Genomic DNA, 19,225 nt, shown 5'->3' on the forward strand with positions numbered 1-19,225 from the left:
ACCACAGCGCATCTTAGCCTGCCTTATGTCTCTATCTTGGCAGAATAAAAGTGTTGTCAATATAGAGATGTAAAGCCATAAGTGTGTTAAATTTACCGTTTGGGAGAACTCATTGCTAACGAACTGTGGTAGTAACAGTAGAACGTTTTCAGATCTACGGGAAAATACACGATTGAAACGAAACGCAGTTCGAACGCGTATTGGATTTCTGTTGATGCCTGCGTCACCCCCTATCTTCACACTTCGTTACACGTCAACTATATTTCTAAGCAGTCTTGAGAACAAATAGAAATAGTACACAAGGAAGAGAAAGCCAGCTTCAGTGGGTGAGCGCGGTAGATAACAGCGGAAAAAACAGAAACTCTTAGAAAACAACGTAAAATATTGTCTGAAACATAACCTCGTTTTTCATCGTAACTCATTCTCGTCTGTTGCTGCTGCTGCTATCTCTAAAACATCGTATCGTTACCGTCGGGACATCATCATTCCGCCGAATCTGTCGGCCTCAACGCCCCGTAATTAAACAGTAGCGTTACGTAGTGGACAGCTGCAATTGTAGATGTGGTCTTGTTGTCAATGTCGTTCCCATCGTCTCAATGTCATTTTCAAGCAAGACACCCCACCGTCGAGGATACGCTTGAGAAATTGAGTTTTGCCAGTAATTTTTCGTCCTCGTCGCCGTTTGTCAGAACCCGGCGCTTGACAGGAAATAAAAGCACATTTGATATACAGGAAAAGATATTACATTTGAAACATATATATGTGCGACCTATCCTTTCTTCTACACTTGGCTATTATCGATTTGGAGCGAATAAAAATCAACGGAATTTTCATTTGCGTCATTGCAACCAGTAATAATTAAGTGTCTATTATTTCGCTTGATTATAATAACAAGTTCGCTTGTTTTTGCATCTCTATAATAACACTTGTGTCATGTATGATTTGTATCCATTGTGTACGGATGATGTATGTATGAAAATATTTTAAACTTTCTGTGTATGATCATGCCTTCGGTAATCGATTTGCGCATTATGCATTTATATAAATAGGCTGGCATAACCGAGTTGGTGACCGATTAACAAACCAAGTTCTACTAACATTTGTGAACGCTTGTTGCAAGACGCTACGAAGCTGCATCCATGGAAGCGCAAATCAAAGAAATTCAGCTACGATATTCCCTTGCAGGTTTCTAGGTATCTCTCTATTTGTGTGCTAGTCTCTGGATGGCAGGCAGGAATTGGTTAGATGAGTCAGAGACGAAAGTTTTGGGAAGTTTGCATCATGTATTCTTTGTTTGTAGCTAGTATCGTTGTTATTACTGCCGGTCGTAAGCAGTTTTCGTTTCAGCCCAAGCGATCTTAGATGAACTTTTAGCCTCTGCAGGCGAATATTCTGCTTATGTCGCAATGCTTTCAGTATTAGTAGTAGCTCTTCACAGTCAGCTACCAACGCGTGTATTACTGATGTATGATAAAAGGAAAGTTTGACCCCACTAACCATCACAGGCATCATCTATTGTCGTCTGTGTTTACCCCAACTTGGCATACCAGCAGTTCTCCGGATGATGTGACGGCGATACGCAGCAACGACAACTATAGCCGTCGATCACAGTGACGCCTTCTTACTACCGATGGGACGAGAGGGCAAAGCAAGATGTGCTGTTTGGAGTTCCCGAAAGTTGGTTTGCCGCCACGTCAGTTGATGCTACGGTCACTGCAGCGTGTTAAGCCGAAGAGAAGCAAAAAGGAACAAATAAAAAAAAGCTAAAGTCCATAAGATCAAGCTAGGCAGTGGCAACAGCAGTAGCTGTAGCATCAATATCAACACCAAGGAAAGTGGCACCCTAGCGTCCATCTGTCGGTCATTCCTTCGCCCTGTAGCTGTTGCCTCAGTGGGGGAAATCCAGTATATAGCCGCTTGGTCGTTTCTTCGCTCACTGACTATATCCATTGTCACCCTTGAGCGGAGCGCGCGAGGCGCCGCCGCCGCCGTCAGCGGTTATCGACAGCAAACCGTGTCAAAGCCAAACGGAGGCAACAGGCCTCACTGCTTTGGCCGTGTAGTCGGTCAGCTATAATATTCTGTGAGAATCCAGTTGAACTGCCAGTTCGCAGTTCGCACACCGCCAAACATGAGGCTCGTACGTTACATTCAATTTTATACCTTTCTGTGGTCAGAAATCATGACAAAACAGCTAACTATCCTAGCTAGAAATAGCAGAATTGGAGTGCTATATTGCAATGCCGAGAGGTTTGATTTGAACAGTACGGCGACAGCATACGTTTTCAATTCAATATGATACCTTAGTTAGTCGTGCCTGGTGGATAGCGGTCATCGCGCGCAAACTTACACTTGAGTAACAGCGACTAGTGCAGCAGAAAAACGTCTAACATCAAACAAACGCCACTGTGTTTGTAACGAATACAGTGCGGCAAATTTGTTTAATACCTAGTTGTTATTCTAGTAATTGGACTTCGATTAATAAGTGATACTGTGAACACTATATGGTAAACTTTCTAATTATGAAGAACTTGTAAAAGCAGATTATGTGACAGTATAGTTTTGCTAGTGATCGTATAGATATATTGCGTAAGTACATCACTATCTAATGCGTTCATTTTGTTTCGGCGGTAATTTTTCAGCTTTTATTAGCAGGGTGCGCAATCCAGATCTGGGGGGCGCCGACTACGGTAATGCCAGAAATCGGCAATACAACGGAATCGGCAGTACATGATACAACAACTTCCGTAATCACTAACAAAACTTCTGATGTGGACCAGAAAACCTTTCCGTTCAATAGCCAAGGTTTCATACTGCCCTACGGAGCGGTAAACAGCTGAAACTACTTAACGACTAACACATACGAGTTATCCGACATAACAAAAAACCTAAACCAAGCAACATTACTTATAATAAATCGAGCATCTATTTGTTAGTGAAGTTGATAATAGAGCAGAACATTACCTTTCAGCCTCACACTGTGTTCTCTCAGCTCTCAAGTAACTAAATCGCAATAAGAAAGTAGAGTACAACAATGGTGTCTCTCTTACTTTTTCTTAGGGCGGCTTCCTAGGAGGACAGAATCCGTTCGGCGACGCATTCGGCAGTAATCCGTATGGCTATTCTCTGTTCCAGACACCTCCCCAAAACAACCCGTATGGTAAGGATCGTTACTTTGTTTGATTCAGTGCATTGCCAAAATAGAATGAAACAGAAACAGAGCCTCATCTTTTCTCAAGGAGTCGAACCAAAAAAGATTTATTAGCTGACTATGCTTTATAGTAGCTAACGTGGGTATATTATGTTTCAGGCCGGTTTCCTGTAGATATTCTGAATCGGTACCCGAATGAGGGTCCGTTCCAACAGTACCCTGGCACTATTCAGTTTAATCCGGCTAGCCAAGGTAATTTTCCAGTAAGTCAGGCGACTGGACAGCCTGTACAACCTGCTGAAGTTCTAGGTCATCCCGAATCTACTATATCTATTGCTGGCACTCAAAGTGGCGCTCCAACTGGTGAAAATGGCCAGCCTTTGCAACCAGGACAAATTCCCCAAGGAAATCCGGGATATCTAGGACCGCCAAGAGTGCCTGGCCCAGGTAATGAAAATCAATTACATCCTGGCGTTTCTGGTATACCCGGTCTAATTCCACAAGATGCTCAGGGCCAATTGTCCCAGGGTGCACAGGGCCAGTTTCCTCAAGACGCAGAGGGTCAATTTCTCGAAGGAACACAGGGACACTTGCCCCAAGGTGTCCAAGGGCAGCTTTCCGCAAATGGGCAAAACCGATTCACTCAGAATCCACAGGGGCTTCAAACAGGGTATATTGGAAACCCCGGGTTCCCTCAGGTACCATCCCCTCAAAAACCTTTTGGTCAAGCATCCACCGACCATCCCGGAAACCCAATACATAAGCCCAATGCACCTACACCGCCCACCCTGTCGGGATCATCCGGATCAGACTCTACCAGCGGTCTAGAGGCTGTAGGAGGACAAGACTACCCTAGACCTCAAGAACAAGGAGTTACTGGCCAAAACCCCAATAGTCAGTTTCCTCCAAGCCAACTTTTGCCGAGTGGACAGAGCCTTCCAGGACAAGGACCGCAGGGCGATTTCACCAACCAAGGATTACACGGAGTATACAACGGACAAGCTTCGCTTCAGGGACAACCACAAGGTCAGTTCGGTGCCTCTGGAGAGCTCCAGCAAGGCTTTCTTCAAGATCCATACCTTTATCCTGTTCAATTTCAAAACTTGCAAGGACCTTATTTATCTGACTATTATGGGCCAGAAAGAATTCAAAGCCAGTTCCTCCATCAAGGACCGTACGGCCAATCTAACGGACCACTACCGTTTCCAGGACAAGGACATATTCCGGAACAATTCCGGGGACCTCAAAAGGGTCAAAGCTACCCCGGACAATTTTCGCAGGATTTCTATAACCAACAACCATACCCACAGAAATTCGTGCCACAACAGCAGTATCCACGAGGTTTCGTTCCGCAACAGCAAGGCTTTCCTCAAGGCCAAGGACCCCTGCAACAATTTCCTCAAGGTCAGGGATACTTGCAACAATTCCCTCAAGGTCAAGGATCCCAACCGCAGTTCTTGCAGGAACAAAAACCGCAGCAACAAGTTAATCCAGGCACTGGTCTTCAACCAAACCAGCAGCCACCGCGAAACCCCCATGGTCAGATTCCAAACCCTGGCACAGACCTGAATGGGCCTTTCCCACTACGTACAAATCAGGAGCACTCCCCGGGGCTTCCCAGTGGTTTCAGTGCTAGCCCAGTTCAGAGCCGTACCGCTGTGCCTGCCTCCCCCGGAACATTTACTAGCGGTGAGTAGGTTAACAGCTCTACATGCAGTCGATTGGTGTGCTGAGGAGCAGGTGTGCCACTTGTCGCGGTGTCTGTGTGTCTCTCTGTTTCTTATTACGCTTTTTTTTACTTTATATTATGACCTTATATTATGGGGGCTGGTTTCGGACGCCCCCGTTAACCCATTAGGGCCCTTTAAACAAAAACGACCGATTGTGTCCTCACTTGTGAACGACCCAGTGTACACATTGAACAACAACATATCCGTTTCATCGCCAGGACCACCGTCCCCTGAGGAAGTTACCTCAGCCGATCAACCTCTGCCGCAAGTCAACCAGGGGTGAGTCTAAGTCTCCTAGAAGCAGAGTCTCTGTTTGACGCGCTGGTTAAATATATGCACGCTTAACCTCACGCCGGTTTTTTCTATATATAACCTCTTCAGCCTCTGTTTTAGTCATTGAGATACATGATTAACTGCTGCGTGGCTCTGTTCAGCGCGACCTACGTTTTCTGTTTTAAATGCTTGTGAGTTGCCAATATAGAAATATCGCTTTCAGTCCATCGAAGCCCTGTATCACTGAAACCGCCTATTTGTTCCGCACGCCTCCGACCGTTTGCAACATGTTCTACTACGACTGAGTGAATCTAGGAACACCAAAGATCTATTTCAAACTTACATCCCTGATGTTTAGAAAGAACAATGTTTTCAAAGCTTATCCTCACTACATTGAAAATAGACTTCTATTTCTTTATTCTAGTATTCCTTCCTTTTTTTCTCCAGATTTATAGAACAGCTGATCTGAATTCCAGGTCCGAGCTGCGATCTGAAGCTAGAGCGATGCATATCTCAGAGCTTAAACGGGCCGAGAAAAATGATGTCCCTTCGTAGAACGCTCCTCAAGCCGCGTTTAGGAGACCAGAAGCCTAAATCTGGCGAACGAGAAGAAATAGAAACATTTGCCGAGATGCTTGACGAAACAAAATTGCCATGACAACATTTACTGCGATAGACCCCAGAGACGCGGTAATGGAGCCTCCACCAATACCAACATTCAAAGCTAATCTACACATAGAAATGACTACAGAACTGAAATCAAATTTACAAAAATCATATGATGAAGATAATGGTTGTGGTGATGCAGAAAGCTGAACATAAACGATTATGAGATGATCATTATGATGGACTACGTAATATTGCCGATTTTAATAAATTAGAAGCAAATACCATGTAAAATTCCAAAGATCTTATACAGAAATTTTTTCACAGATATTAGTGTTGAGGTTAATTAGATTACAAGGCGCGCTTGAAGACATCTATAGCTCTTTTATTTAATCCTATACATAAGACAATTTTTATAAGGAATTACTGGAACATGAGCCAGAGGAAAACAAAGGCTGTCCCTTGTGGAGCAATGACAATTATCATACTTTATTAATATAACTTGTTGGGCAAATAACTTGTATCTGTAAAGCGAATAAAAAATATAATGCATAACAAACAACCTGTTTATGGCAAGTAAAATATGGTGCGGATATAACATAACGTAGGATTCGATAAAAGGCTTTTTATAAATGGCAGCATGTGTAGGGTAGTGACGCATGAGAACTAATGAAGAGAATCATTTTAGAAACCATTTACGATCATATTAACAAATAACAATAACACGATTCACTTAGTGTTAACACAATTACCAAGTAAATAAAGTTAGTTACGTATTGGATTTCCCTACAGCCGGTTCTAAATGAGCCTATCGTAGCTAGCGGACCCGAGCAGCGTTATTTCATTGATTCGATACCTCGCAAGTTCTCGTTGAGCCCAAATTTTTTGACAGCCCTCTTAAAATACACCAAGGTCGACGACCACAATAGCATCGTTTTGTTGGTGAACAAAACGACATTAGCGGCGTACAAAAACACGGGTTACCATCGGGTATCTCTAATTAGTCGTTATTTAGGACAGAGGGAGATTTAGATTCTCAATTTATAGCCCATTTGTGGTTTACTCAGGGTTAAGCTCGTCAATTCCGTAATCCAAAACAATTTAATTCACATCTTACAAATAAACTGTAATATTAATTTATGACTAAATATAAGTATGTGGCAATATCAGATTCGTTTGTGAAGCGCTCGTTTATGTCAGGTAACAACAAAACTAAGTCAGTTCGCTTCATTGAAAAAACTCCCTCAGCATCGCCACGGCGTTCTGGGGCACTCCAACCCAAGCCAGCTTGCAAAACGAGGCATTGTTAAGGGCCATGTAAACTTAAGTTGTAAATTAACAAGTATTGAATGTGAATGGGCCAAAAAATGCTATTCTCCGCTAGAGTTTCGTTGGATATATAGCTCTTTGAATCACTGGTAGTAAAACTTTTCACCATAACAATTATGTAACTTAAATAATGGACTATCAGTGATAGAAAAATACTAGTTAGCCTAAATCGCAGGGAAAAATAACTAATCTTACAGTAATATTTTTCAAATAATTAGGAAATTCTAAATAAGAACTAGTCTGTATTTTAAGTTATGTCTTCGCATTTGTCTGTAAATTCCACGTGGTGTAGCTTATAACTTATTAAGCTATACCAAGTGGAATTTCGAATATAACCTTTATATATATTTGTCTATATATATAAATATATAGAATTAATCTGTAATATATCCGAAGCAACCGAAGATGTATGAGGAAAGCAAGCTCTGCGTTCATAAACGCAGTCATATTGCTTGCCACTCAACAGTTATAAACCAAAGGACTTACGAACGAAAACAGCTCAGGCGTAAAACCATATGTTTTGTAATTTGAAAAAAATCGAGTACTGAATTGCGTAAAAACTAAATAATCCACAATTCGCGTTCATTCTAAAATGTAATCTAATCGCTCATGCTCCTCGCAAGAGCCTTTGTATCTTGAGAGCACGTTTTTTTCACGTGTCCTCGCAAATTTTCATCGCTTATCTGATGCCTTGCCTGACGCGCTTTCCGTAGTCTGACTCATGTACTCGTACGGAGAATCTGGCTTATGCAGATTAAAGTTCCGAAGCTTAGTTGTCACTAACTTTCGTGACTAACCCATTGTGTTACCTTACCTCACCAAGGAAAACAGAAACCTCGAACGCAAAGGTATCACCTGACACTCAATAAGGAACTGTCTGCACAACAGGTTCCAATGGAGAAAAACTCCGTAATGTGAACTAGCATGTTCCAGTCGTACATCTTTCTATCAAACTGGACAATTCTCAGTCAGGAAGCCGAAATGCACTGATGTTCACGAGCAATCTCTCGAGGTTATATACTGAAAATGCTATATTTTGAATTTGACAGCTGGAGTTAATTATCAATCTGCACCCTACGACCGTGAAGACATCGAGCCACTAAGCAACATAAATAATAATTGCTCCTCATTAGCAAGACAGCTCCAAACTACTTCCGTAACTGTAGACTCACACTGGACACTGAACATCTGGTGAATTATCCAAGCGACATATAAACGCGTACAAATATGATTTCAAGGCAAAAATCTAAATCGCAAAGGTTGGGATTAGGAGTTTAACAGCTGAGCACATGTACATAAATGACAGGTGGTCATTCAATTGTAAAACAAAAAAGCTGACAAACATTTATTTGGTGAATTAGTCAACATGTGACTCGTTCGTCTATATAGGGTAGACTATTGATGATTCTCTTTTCAAACGTATTATGATAATTTCTTCTGATTAATGTGATGAAAATATATATGATAATATTGAAAATATAAAATCTGGAAATGTGAATAAGTGAAACAAGCGACCTACGAGAGTCGATGTGTTTACACAAAGGCCCGTATATTCAGTTAATGTCTATTATACATGCAGAAAAAATGCATATTTCATTACCTTTGAACACGGTGGATTGATTTACTTTTTTTTTTATTATAATATAAAACATGTCAAAATTACATACAGCATACAAGTCAACTGAGGTTACAATTTATTGTTTTCATAATAATCATTACTATTTTTCAGCCTTATTGTGTGAAACAGAATGTGCCCAATATGTACAACCGCTGGCTACATTCATTTGTCTTGTCGCCTATTTAGACATATTTCCCGTTTTCGATATACATGCTGTTGCCCATTTCCTACACTGTTGATTCTGATAGTAGTCGCATTCCAATAGCAGCCAACAATTTTAATTCGTTTTAAATTTTTTTTCGGCCTGGTCACCTGAGAATGACGCGGTCGCGTCTATAGCTTCGTCCGCAGGCCGCTTTTTCTTGATCAAACTCGAACTAATAACATTCACTTTGGTCTCCTAAAAAGCAATGGATAAGGAAACCGGAAGTTACTTTTCGCGCACTCCGTTGATATGCTGTATATTTGCACGCACTGGACAAGTGACAACGTTAGTTCGTAAAAACAGAATGGCCCAACATCATGCACACATTCTAATGCACTCCGACGTGCTAAATAGCTGTTCCAGTGAAACTGTGTGTGTGTGTGTTTTTACGTTTGGTTTTTAGTATTACAAGCGGAAATACGCACGCGTAAGGTTTCGGAACGAGACAATGCGTTGCGTTCTACGAAGAAGTTATAATCTAGTTACAAGGATCTCGCATATCATTATCACATGCTCTACCGGTGAGAAATTTATTTCAATTCACGAGTAAATTCTTTTCCTGTATTTGGTTACTTACTTTTTTAACAGGACTGGCTTCGGGAAGGCGGTTCATCATTTCACCGATAATTTTTTCCTTGTCACTCTGTACATTATCTTTCTGCATTTCTTTAGCATCCTCCATTTTAGCCACTATCTCGGGCAAAAGTTGTTGGATCTCATCGATCTCTTGCTCAGCGCGCTTTATTACGTCTTCCTCACATGAGCTGAGCTTCCCCTTTGTTTTCTCATCATCAATACTTTTTTTCAAATTTGATACTTTGAGCTCCAGTATCTGTGGGGTATAAAAGCACGTTAATAAAAATCCAAAACTGGATCAGATATACTCTACCATTGAAATTGTGAGGTGTCATGCGGTTAAAATCGCGATGATTCTAGCTATACAGGTTCCTTGCACTCAGAATTAAGATCATAAGTGTTTACATTTAAGTCTGGGATAATAATTTTAAATTATGGAGAACTATTTATCTGTTTACATTAAGCATATACCAAAAGACCCGGTAAAGCCGCTACTATGCATGAAACCATAACCTAGATCCTATTATGCGTTTCATAAAACATATCGGAATAGTATTGCCTACCTGAAGGGCATCACCAAAATACGCGGCACTTTGTTCATACTTATTAACGAAAGAGTAGGTTAGTCCAAGCTGATAATTGGTTTCGGCCAGAGCTCGCGCATCCCGCGGTAACATTTCCTGTTGAATTCGCAAGCAACCCTCAAAATCGTCAATGGCTCGATCATAGGTATCGGATTCTAAATTAATTTCTCCTAAGGACAGCAAGCAGTCAGCAGCCTTAAGATATAACTGAGGATCTTTCTCGGCATCCCTGTAAAAGTCAAATGCAACACATGTGCATTATTTAAAGAATATCTCGAGACGATTCGTGAATCAGCTTGAACCTTAGAACTACCGAAAGAAAGGCATAACCTTAATTTATTATCATCATTTTAGATCACTAAATGTTACGTTGTACAGAGATATGCCTCGCGCGTGAGGCATGTATCAGCCATAATTGAATAAATCGCTACGCATATAAGAAACCTTGGTCAAAAAGAGGACTTATATGGGCTTTAAAGATTATACGTTCTTATGCACGAACCATGCAAAATTTTACCGATAGCCATTTTCAGAAAAAAACAAAGATGAACTTCCGTTTGAACGTTCATGAGTACACTAGTAATTCATGGTACCTACAATGAGATTTACTGAAGCCAACGTTTAAATAATCTCTCATATCGTTTCTTACTATTTTAAAACGTATTCTCAATAATCAGTTCTACCTTTTATAAATTTTCTTTGCAAGTTCAAGAACTTCAAAGGCGATCTGTAGGTTACTGATATCCTCATCATCATCGGGCGCTTCTTGGACTTCCTTATCAGCAGTGTTTGGATCGCTCTCTTCGAGGTCCTCCTCTTCCTGCCCTTCTTCTTTAATCACCTGTCCAGCAGCATCATCATTGTTGGTCTTTCCTTCTCCACTCGAGCCATCCCTCTCCTGGAAACAGCAAAAGAGTAATACAACTGATGGTATATAAAAAAGCTAACATTTTCGACTCGGCAGTCCCCATTAAAAGCCGTTAATAAACTATAATAGCCGGTGAGGGTTGCATTTCTGCTGTTTTTTTTGCAAGCAAGACAAACCTTTTCCTCCTTTTTGTCTTCGGTTTCCTTTTCTTCTTCCTCCTCGCCCTCATTTTCGTCACTTGAGTCATCTTCGGTAGCTTCTTGATTTCCCATGTCATTGAGTGCATCGGATTCTTTACGGTGTAACTCAAGAAGGGCTTTCCCGTAATAGTGTAATGCTTCGGCACACTGGGACGCATCGTCACCGAATTTCGCTGCCAGGAGTTCGCATGCTCTCTGCAGTGATTCAACAGCCATAGCATAATCCTGCACAAGCATATTTCGCTTCCCCTGAATTAAACACAGCTTTGCTTCCACTGCCGGATCTGTTGACCTGTAAAACAAAAAAAAAATATAAAAACAAGTTACGTTGAATTTAGATTTCGGCTGCTGAAGCGACACATCGTCTTATCTTCTGCCTCCATTTTATTCACGAATGTCATTTGCTCCTAGAGAGGCTTGTTAACTACTGATAACATAATAACAACCTGTTAGAGCGTACTATTCCTACCCAAAAATAAGCTTCTGTGGCATAAATACGTTTCGAAGTAACAAATAAATGTATTTGAAATGAACATACTCTTTAGTTTCGGTCTTGCTTTCGCTTGAAGTTTCCGTTTTATCTTCCGTTTTTTTCTCTGGGGCAGTTTCATCAACCGGCGACTTGCTAAAACAATACCAAGAAGTTACGTGTTAGAATATACAAATATAGCTTACGAGGCCATAAGATCGTATAGCATGCGCAAAATACTATCGACACTCACGACTATCCAGAAACAGACCACAACCATAATTAAAAATATATATATAATAAAGAAAGAAAATCAAAAAAACAGAATTTACTCTGTTCTTGGTGTTGTTGTAGCACAATCCTTGGCGTCATCCGTAGCTGGAGATTCTGCCGTTGGTTCTTTACCGTCTTTCTCAGCGGGGTCGGAGTCTTTTGCCTGTTTTTTAGACTTATTGTCACTAATCTCATGATTATCGCCGGCCTCGGCTCTGTAATAGTAAATAGAACATTTGAAATACACTACCACACGACCCTAAAGAGCCGGAAACTTTACCGCCAGCTGACCCATTTTTAGAAATATGCTTAATCTAACATTCAGCCTAATATGAAACAGGTGTATAAGGTTTCAAAGTTAACCAAAAAACAAAACCTGTAGAACAGTGACATCTCACACACGCGAAATGCGATTGCGCTAGAATGAATTAAGTCTTTATCGCCAAGATAATTTTTTTTTCGAAACCGTATCTAAACTGAACGTCTAAGTAGCACCTTCAAAAACCTTCTATAATTGCCAAAGGAGAGTATTCACTGATACATTTTAGCAATAATAGTCAATTTCAAAGATTACACACGTGAAAAAGCACTCGCTAATTACATGCGTTTTGATGATATTAAAAAGATGGTGGCAAGCATCGCATTTGTTTTTGAAACTAGACAGATAATCACATTGTAGATGTTTAACATAGCAGTGTCATCTATGCCGACCAGAAATCAGATCAATGAATGAGTAAGCCTACATCCAATGTTTAATTGGTCCATTCCTTAGAGTAAAACAATATTGTATGTCAAGTAGAACGAATCAGTTATATACTACTGTATCTCTTTTAATCGTCCATTGCATTGAATCTTTAAGCGAAATGATTTTGACAGGTCAAATGTAGCAATTCTCGACACCCTTCACTTTTTATGTGATGAACACTTTATATAAATATAATCATGAAGGAAAACGACGAGTGCATATTTCGCTTAGGCTAACTGATTTTCTGGATGGCACTGAGCCCGTGATTAAGATTTTGTTTACAAGTACGCTTATAGCAATGGTCTTGAAGCTCACATGGTAACCAAATCCCTCGAAACCAGAAATAATTTCCAATGGTAATTCTGTATTGTTCTCTATATATACAGTTTATGAATGTTTTAGGCACACTAGAACGGAAAGCTCATTGATATAGTTGCAAGGTGCGTACCAAAATAAGTCTACCCATTAGAGCCACGACACTTACCTCCTAAATAATTATACAAAGTAAGATACCTAAGTTGGAACAAACCGCGTCGTGCTGTTTGTCGTAGCGAGCATGTGTTTAGCCGATGTTCTATTCATGACAGAAAATGGTCAGCAATTTTCGAATCTCTTCGCCCTGGACGAACCCCCCGAAAATTAAAAACTATTTTTTGACTCGAACTCGACAGTCTACATTGTCAATTTATATGCGGCTTCTGAAAAAACAAGTAGGATTTCTATAAAAAAAAACCTCTATGTTTCGAGTTTTACACCAGGTATCGCCGTTAGCCGAACCGAAGTCTGTCTATATGCCAGGGTTCGAACCTTGACTACAACGTGTCTTTACGTTACCCACTAAGCTATCACGAGGACCTGGAACAATGGAACCTAAAGAGTTTCAAGAATTTTTGATATGTTTGTTTTTTTTTTAATAGGGAAAATTAAAGCTAATTTGGAAAAAAATATCGCCTTCACATGAGCTCCAACAGTTAGCCTTTTTAAGCCTTTAAGCTCAATTTTGCACCTTATGTGTATCTTGGCCGTCTAGAACCTATGCATGGTTGGGACATTTAGCCTTCTGTTGGCCCAAAATTTAATTCCACTAGAATATGTTATTTCTAGCGTATTTGAGCGACACTTTAGCGAGCTGACACCTACCAATATTGTTTTATGTATGGTAATGATTAAACAATGATTAAAGAAGGAATATTTTGAGCATAATTAGTAAATGGTTTACGTCCCGAATTGAAACTGTAATTGCGGTGAGTGGTACTTATATTGAACACACATGACCATAAAAAAAGACATTTTTAGCACATGCAATAATAACTGTTGAATTATAAAATTGTTGAAATACCAGACACAGTTTTAGGAACAAAGTCTGAGAAAGAGTTCTAATTTGAGTATCATACTCTGATAGAAGCTCTACACAGCATAGATTTCTATGTATATTACTAAATTGCTGTATCCAAATTATTTTTATTGATATTCTTAGTTTGTATAACATTAAGCGTCTACATAAAAAAAAAAATGCAACTAAGTTTCAAAGTCACAATTCGATAACCCCCATTTACTCCGACCAAATATCGTCCTTCGGCGCCGGTTTTGCGCTGAATGAGATAGCAGCGACAACCTCATCCTTAAAACCGCAGATGACAAAATTCTTTGATTTGAAGTTGAGATTTACCCAGAACTTAAACAAGGTCCAATAGTATGCCGATTGTAGGCAAAAAGGTTATCTTTAAACAAGGAATTTCGAAAGAACTAAAACCAATGCCGCAGTCTCACTCACCCGGTGACGGATTTCTGATTTTCGGACGCTTCAGTGTTTTGGACATCTTTTTTCTCACCCTCTTTTTCCTGCACGACAACGTTGGCCTCGGCCGCAGTCATTTTGTGCGACGATATATGACAACTGCAACGACTTGACAGATTATTAGAGAAGGGTGCGAAACGTCTTTTTGAAAAAGAGCGGTGTGTAGGCCACCCGATTTGACGCAAACCGGCTCGAGACGAGGATTGTCCCTTTGGCGCTCAAATTGCACTTAATTTCGCCGGCCGTCCTGGACACATTCAGGGTAGGCAAGGTTCTTTCTTGTGTCATCCTGCTCAGAACGAACTAAAATTTGTTATCGTGTACCGATGACAACCTTAAATAACGGAAAAGCGGTTTATTTGAATGGCACTCGAGAAAAGCGCGCCATCCTGTCCAATAAGCAAGGCAGTTTTCTGTGTGTGTTCTTAATGTATGTCGTCTTCTTTTTTCGCTGTATTAAAAGCGAATCCGAAACAGTGACCTAACAGTGATGATTTCTTGGGTGGGAGGCACGGAACATGCCACTTGGTCGGCCATTCGTGAAGAGCTAACCATTGTAAACAAACGAATCCGTCCTCTCCATTAAACGTCGGAGTCATGCTTTGTCGCGTGTTGCCGTTAATACTGTTCCTATGCGAGTGACCATAAGTGTTCTTCTCATTCGGAATTTTACGAAAGTGGCATTTCTCTATTCGAGTCCGGCACGTAGAAACAAGCCTATGAGAACTAGAGCGGTTGAGACGGAAGCTTCAGCTGTTACAGAAACTACCAGTAACTATGTCCGCCTTTAAACCTGTAGAAGCCGAACCATTGCCAAAAAAGTCCTCATTTCTTACTCAGGAGCAACTCAATTGGAAACAATATGCGCTTCCGGTAACCGTCAAGGATTCAGGTCTTATCCAGCACGTAGATATTGCCCCTGAAGAACCATTCCAATTCGCTATCTCTGCATCGAATCGCATCCAGATATATAACCCGGCTAGTAGAGATGTAACTTGTCGACTAACGAAATTTAAGGTGGGTTCATTATCAGTGTTAACTTCTAGCGAATAATATTAATCGAAGATCTAAATTCATAATACACACTTGAAACAAGATTAAAATTAAATAGGAAATTGGAAGTTCTACTGAAATATTTCGCACCAGTTATATGATCGTTGACGAAATACTAATACAAATATTAAGAAAAGAGATGACAGAAAACGGTTGGAAGATGGAAACGATTCAAACAAATTTTCTGACAGATCAGTGAACAACTTAGAAACATACACAAAGGGACATCCCTTCTGTGCGAAGCAGCAAATATTGCACGATAGCCAGCTACGCAAGTGTGCTTTCAAAGGTGATCTTTTTTTTCAAATTATTTAATTTTTTTAATAAGGCCCATATCGCTTTCCACCTATGACGTATCCACAACTGACTGCGCGGTCATAAGCAGATTTTAACGACTGTTATCTTTATAATTGTTACGATACTAATGATGGGCTACTATTAATTACTGTTTGCATATGTCAATACAACATGCAACATTCCATTGTTGTATCGTTGCTGTTCTATGGGATAGTTAAACGCGTTTGGAGCAACTTTTCGGGGGGATAATAAATTGCTTGCTGCTGGTAGTGATGAAGGCACAGTCAAGCTATTCGACATTAAGACAAAAGCACTTCTTCGTACGTTTGTGGGCCACAAACGCCCCACGCGGAGGGTGGCGTTTGCCAATCAAGGTCGGCACATTGTCAGCTTCTCGGATGATACCACGGTCGGAATATGGGACATTCCCCAACAAACCCAGGTGCGTGCACCTATCTTATGACAAACAATGACATTATAAAAAAGATGCCGTACCTTCATTATGTGAAATAAAGTTTAAAGCTATGTTCCGCCATATTAGTTCTATTTTTTTTTTACTGCTTTAAAAGTGTCTCTGTAGTACGTTTTGTTCAAATTGGTCTTACGTCTACCTGAACACATAATGAACGAAGGTAGCAGTTCATGATTTCATTCGTCATCTGTTACAGATTTTATCGATGAAGCATCATAAAGACTACGTTCGTTGTGGCAAAATAGCTCCCGGTTCAACGAATCTACTCTTAACTGCCAGCTATGATCACAGCGCTGCTCTTGTGGACGTCCGAACCGGCGAACCGGCCCTACTTATCGACCACGGAGCGCCTATCGATGCCGTTGAAATGTTACCCTCAGGAAGCATATTCTTCACAGCTGGAGGCAATCTTATTAAAGTGTGGGATGCTGCTTCTGGAAGAAAGCTAACCCAGCTTTGTCAGCACCATAAAGCCATTACTTGCCTCAGTCAGTATTAGAAAATGAAATGTTTTGTACTTATTTTCATTCGCGTTTTACTTCTCAATTTAACCTCAACCTCGATAAAATGAAGAGGTCAAACAGAGTGTATTCTAGTTCATGGTTAAAAAATGTTTTCACATAATGCTTTCAAGTACCAGTTTATGATTAATTATGGCATTAGATTACTTCCTTATCCTATCTTTCGCAATTATTCCACGCGCATCAGAAACTCTGCAGTTCTCGTCAGTTATGAATAGTATATAATAATAATAGTCTCTTTTCAAGTGTGAAAATATCAAAGGAATATAAGAGTCTGTTCCATTTTCAGGTGTGTCATCGTCTGGAGATAAATTATTGAGTGGGTCACTTGACCGTCACGTGAAAATTTATGACATACAAAACTACCAGATTGTTCACTCAGTTTCATATCCATCACCGATTCTCTGCATGGCTATGGCGCAAGATGCGTCAGTATTTGTTGTGGGCTCCGAAACAGGTTTGGTGACGATACACCGGCGGAAAGACGTTCGAACTTCGAATAGTGAAACAAGACCGGAAAACGATTTAAAAAATGTCCGGAAAGCGATATTTGTACCCCATAGCGATGATATTGTCCTAGACACAAAACATTTTACACAGGCAAGCAAACTACAAAATCAGCTAAGGCGATTCGAGTTTACGACGGCGCTGAAGACTGCATTCGCACAAGCAACACAATGCAATCGGCCGGAAGTTTTCGTAGCCACCTGCGATGAGATTGCACGGAGGCGTATGCTTGACCAGTCTCTAGAAAAGCTCGCCGAAAAACATCAGAATGCCATTCTAGATTTTATTTGTAAATACGTCACACTACCTAGATATGAAAATGTAAGTTTAAACACCAAATGACCAAAATGAATGGGTTTCGGAGGTATTTGATATATATATATATATAATTTTGTTGCTTAGTGTGCTTTGGTTTATTTTTTTATTCATTAAGTGTTTTCTCGTCGCTATCTCAAAATAGCACTCCTAAAGAATCTTCTACTGTTTATGACATTAATTTAAGTAAAAATATACACAACAATCAGCTTCCAAAGGCAGCTGCTTACTAAATAAAAGCCGTAAAAATATTGTTTGGCCTCGTACCTAGCATTTCACATGAGCATAATGAGCATTAGAATATTTGGTAGGGCCAATACTAATCGATTTTTTATTTGTTTGATTTCGACTATTTCAGGTTCTTCTCGACTTGATTGAAGTAATGATTCGGGTCCTCCAGAAAAGACGTGAATGGGACGATGTTGTTTGGTTAAAGCTGGAAGAGTTGACGCATCAAATTGATCGATTACATTCAATACAGGACGAGTGCCAGAAGCTAATCGCCATGATCGAGACGATTAATACAAAGAATAGAGAAAGTGTCATAGTTCAACCGATGCCACTTGATTCAGTATAGTCGACTGTCTAAGTTACTAGGAAAGAGTGTGCATTGATATAAGAATGACGCTTATTGTATAAATTGAGAGACCTTTTTTGGTTTTGAATATCCTGTGAATATAGTACTTCGTAGTCGAACAGGTGATGAAATGGTAACCGCAGATGATGGTTCATGGATAATTGAAAAGAACTGTGCTCAGTAAGCACCGGCATTGTAAAAAAAAAAACAATAAATTGGTGATTAGTTGCGGCCACGTCAAGAAAAATTAAATAAACTAAACAACATAGAACAAGGTGCGACATATTATTTCGTGTAATCCGTTGCAAGCATACTAGAGAGCTTAGCAGATGCCTAGAGGCAAATAGAGCAAAGAAATTGTTCGAATATTTAAACCTCTTGAGTGAAATATTCTTAGAACAACGTGTATTGTCTCCGTCCTCTGACATTACATTTCAATAACCTTTTAAGCTACGTTAGTTCGAGTAAAAGTCCAAGTGTGCATGATGGTAATAACATGTTTGTAACACTGGTAACGGTTTTTTGCTGGCATCAGCGTTTTTTGCCAGTCTCTGGTACCTGTCGTGCCTTTTCTTCTAGAATATCCAACGCAACTACAATTAGTTTAAGCAGTCACAAGTAAATCAAAAGTTCGGCGTAGTGCGAATACACATTTAATACGTTAGCTTTTCTCTTTCATTTACAATAGGACACATACAAACTAACGTAAGGTAGTTAAAACGTCTATGCGGAAATAAGAAAGGTAGGCGTTCAAAGATTGCTTTGTTGTAAATACAGATTACAAGTTGTGTCAATGAGTAAAGTAAGAATTGTTGCTTAATTCGAAAAACTAGTTTTTCTCTGCATCATAAGGAATCTTAGCTAGCTGAAAGATACCAAAACTGGATATTATCTTCAGTCATTAACAAATTAAGCATAATATAATATTTGAATAGGAATCTTTAATTACGTATCCTCGAGTTAAAGATATTTCTTAAGTATATAAACAAACTTCACTAGAAATCTGTGCACAATATTTAATCACCACTAACAGTTAGAATAATTAAAAATACTATTAT

At 39.9% G+C, this 19,225-nt stretch overlaps 3 protein-coding genes across 6 annotated transcripts; 2 read left to right on the top strand and 1 right to left on the bottom strand.

The window, feature by feature from the left end:
• Positions 1-1,638: 1,638 nt before the first annotated feature.
• LOC111250521 (uncharacterized) lies at positions 1,639-6,322 on the top strand. Of its 4 annotated transcripts, none has more exons than XM_086987696.1 (7): positions 1,639-2,140; positions 2,643-2,828; positions 3,061-3,160; positions 3,311-4,177; positions 4,361-4,840; positions 5,061-5,160; positions 5,602-6,322. In XM_086987696.1, the coding sequence occupies exons 1-7, from the start codon at positions 2,132-2,134 to the stop codon at positions 5,621-5,623; spliced, it is 1,764 nt and encodes a 587-aa protein (XP_086843822.1). In that variant the 5' UTR covers positions 1,639-2,131; the 3' UTR covers positions 5,624-6,322. The 4 variants fall into 4 exon arrangements, with proteins under 4 accessions (XP_086843822.1, XP_086843823.1, XP_022661666.1 ...); XM_086987697.1 differs by having other exon boundaries at positions 1,649-2,140; positions 5,100-5,160; XM_022805931.2 differs by having other exon boundaries at positions 1,650-2,140; positions 5,631-6,322.
• Positions 6,323-8,680: 2,358 nt separating this feature from the next.
• On the bottom strand, positions 8,681-14,696 carry LOC111250524 (protein HGV2-like). Its single transcript, XM_022805935.2, has 8 exons — positions 14,402-14,696; positions 11,942-12,097; positions 11,679-11,765; positions 11,117-11,432; positions 10,756-10,970; positions 10,052-10,301; positions 9,490-9,744; positions 8,681-9,107 (listed from the first exon to the last, which is right to left on the bottom strand). Exons 1-8 carry the CDS (start codon positions 14,500-14,502, stop codon positions 8,985-8,987), a joined length of 1,503 nt encoding a protein of 500 aa, XP_022661670.1. The 5' UTR covers positions 14,503-14,696; the 3' UTR covers positions 8,681-8,984.
• Positions 14,697-14,998: 302 nt separating this feature from the next.
• Positions 14,999-18,452, top strand: LOC111250523 (U3 small nucleolar RNA-associated protein 15 homolog). Its single transcript, XM_022805934.2, has 5 exons — positions 14,999-15,442; positions 15,990-16,217; positions 16,444-16,735; positions 17,058-17,596; positions 17,949-18,452. Exons 1-5 carry the CDS (start codon positions 15,203-15,205, stop codon positions 18,165-18,167), a joined length of 1,518 nt encoding a protein of 505 aa, XP_022661669.1. The 5' UTR covers positions 14,999-15,202; the 3' UTR covers positions 18,168-18,452.
• The last annotated feature ends 773 nt before the right edge of the window (positions 18,453-19,225 follow it).

Source organism: Varroa destructor, unplaced genomic scaffold (genome assembly GCF_002443255.2).
Source record: "Varroa destructor unplaced genomic scaffold, Vdes_3.0 BEIS01000004.1, whole genome shotgun sequence".
Taxonomy (NCBI): Eukaryota; Metazoa; Arthropoda; class Arachnida; order Mesostigmata; family Varroidae; genus Varroa; species Varroa destructor.

Excerpts from the sequence above, each read along its gene's own strand:
- LOC111250521 (XM_022805931.2), top strand. Across the intron at positions 4,178-4,360 it reads GCTTCAGGGACAACCACAAG|GACAAGGACATATTCCGGAA; the intron begins GTCAGTTCGGTG and ends TACCGTTTCCAG. Across the intron at positions 4,841-5,060 it reads CCCCGGAACATTTACTAGCG|TGTACACATTGAACAACAAC; the intron begins GTGAGTAGGTTA and ends TGAACGACCCAG.
- LOC111250524 (XM_022805935.2), bottom strand. The coding sequence starts at position 14,502 with ATGACTGCGGCCGAGGCCAACGTTGTCGTGCAGGAAAAAGAGGGTGAG. Across the intron at positions 9,745-10,051 it reads ATTTTGGTGATGCCCTTCAG|ATACTGGAGCTCAAAGTATC; the intron begins GTAGGCAATACT and ends TATACCCCACAG. Across the intron at positions 9,108-9,489 it reads AAGCCAGTCCTGTTAAAAAA|GAGACCAAAGTGAATGTTAT; the intron begins GTAAGTAACCAA and ends ATTGCTTTTTAG.
- LOC111250523 (XM_022805934.2), top strand. The coding sequence starts at position 15,203 with ATGTCCGCCTTTAAACCTGTAGAAGCCGAACCATTGCCAAAAAAGTCC. Across the intron at positions 15,443-15,989 it reads GTCGACTAACGAAATTTAAG|TTAAACGCGTTTGGAGCAAC; the intron begins GTGGGTTCATTA and ends TCTATGGGATAG. Across the intron at positions 16,218-16,443 it reads ACATTCCCCAACAAACCCAG|ATTTTATCGATGAAGCATCA; the intron begins GTGCGTGCACCT and ends CATCTGTTACAG.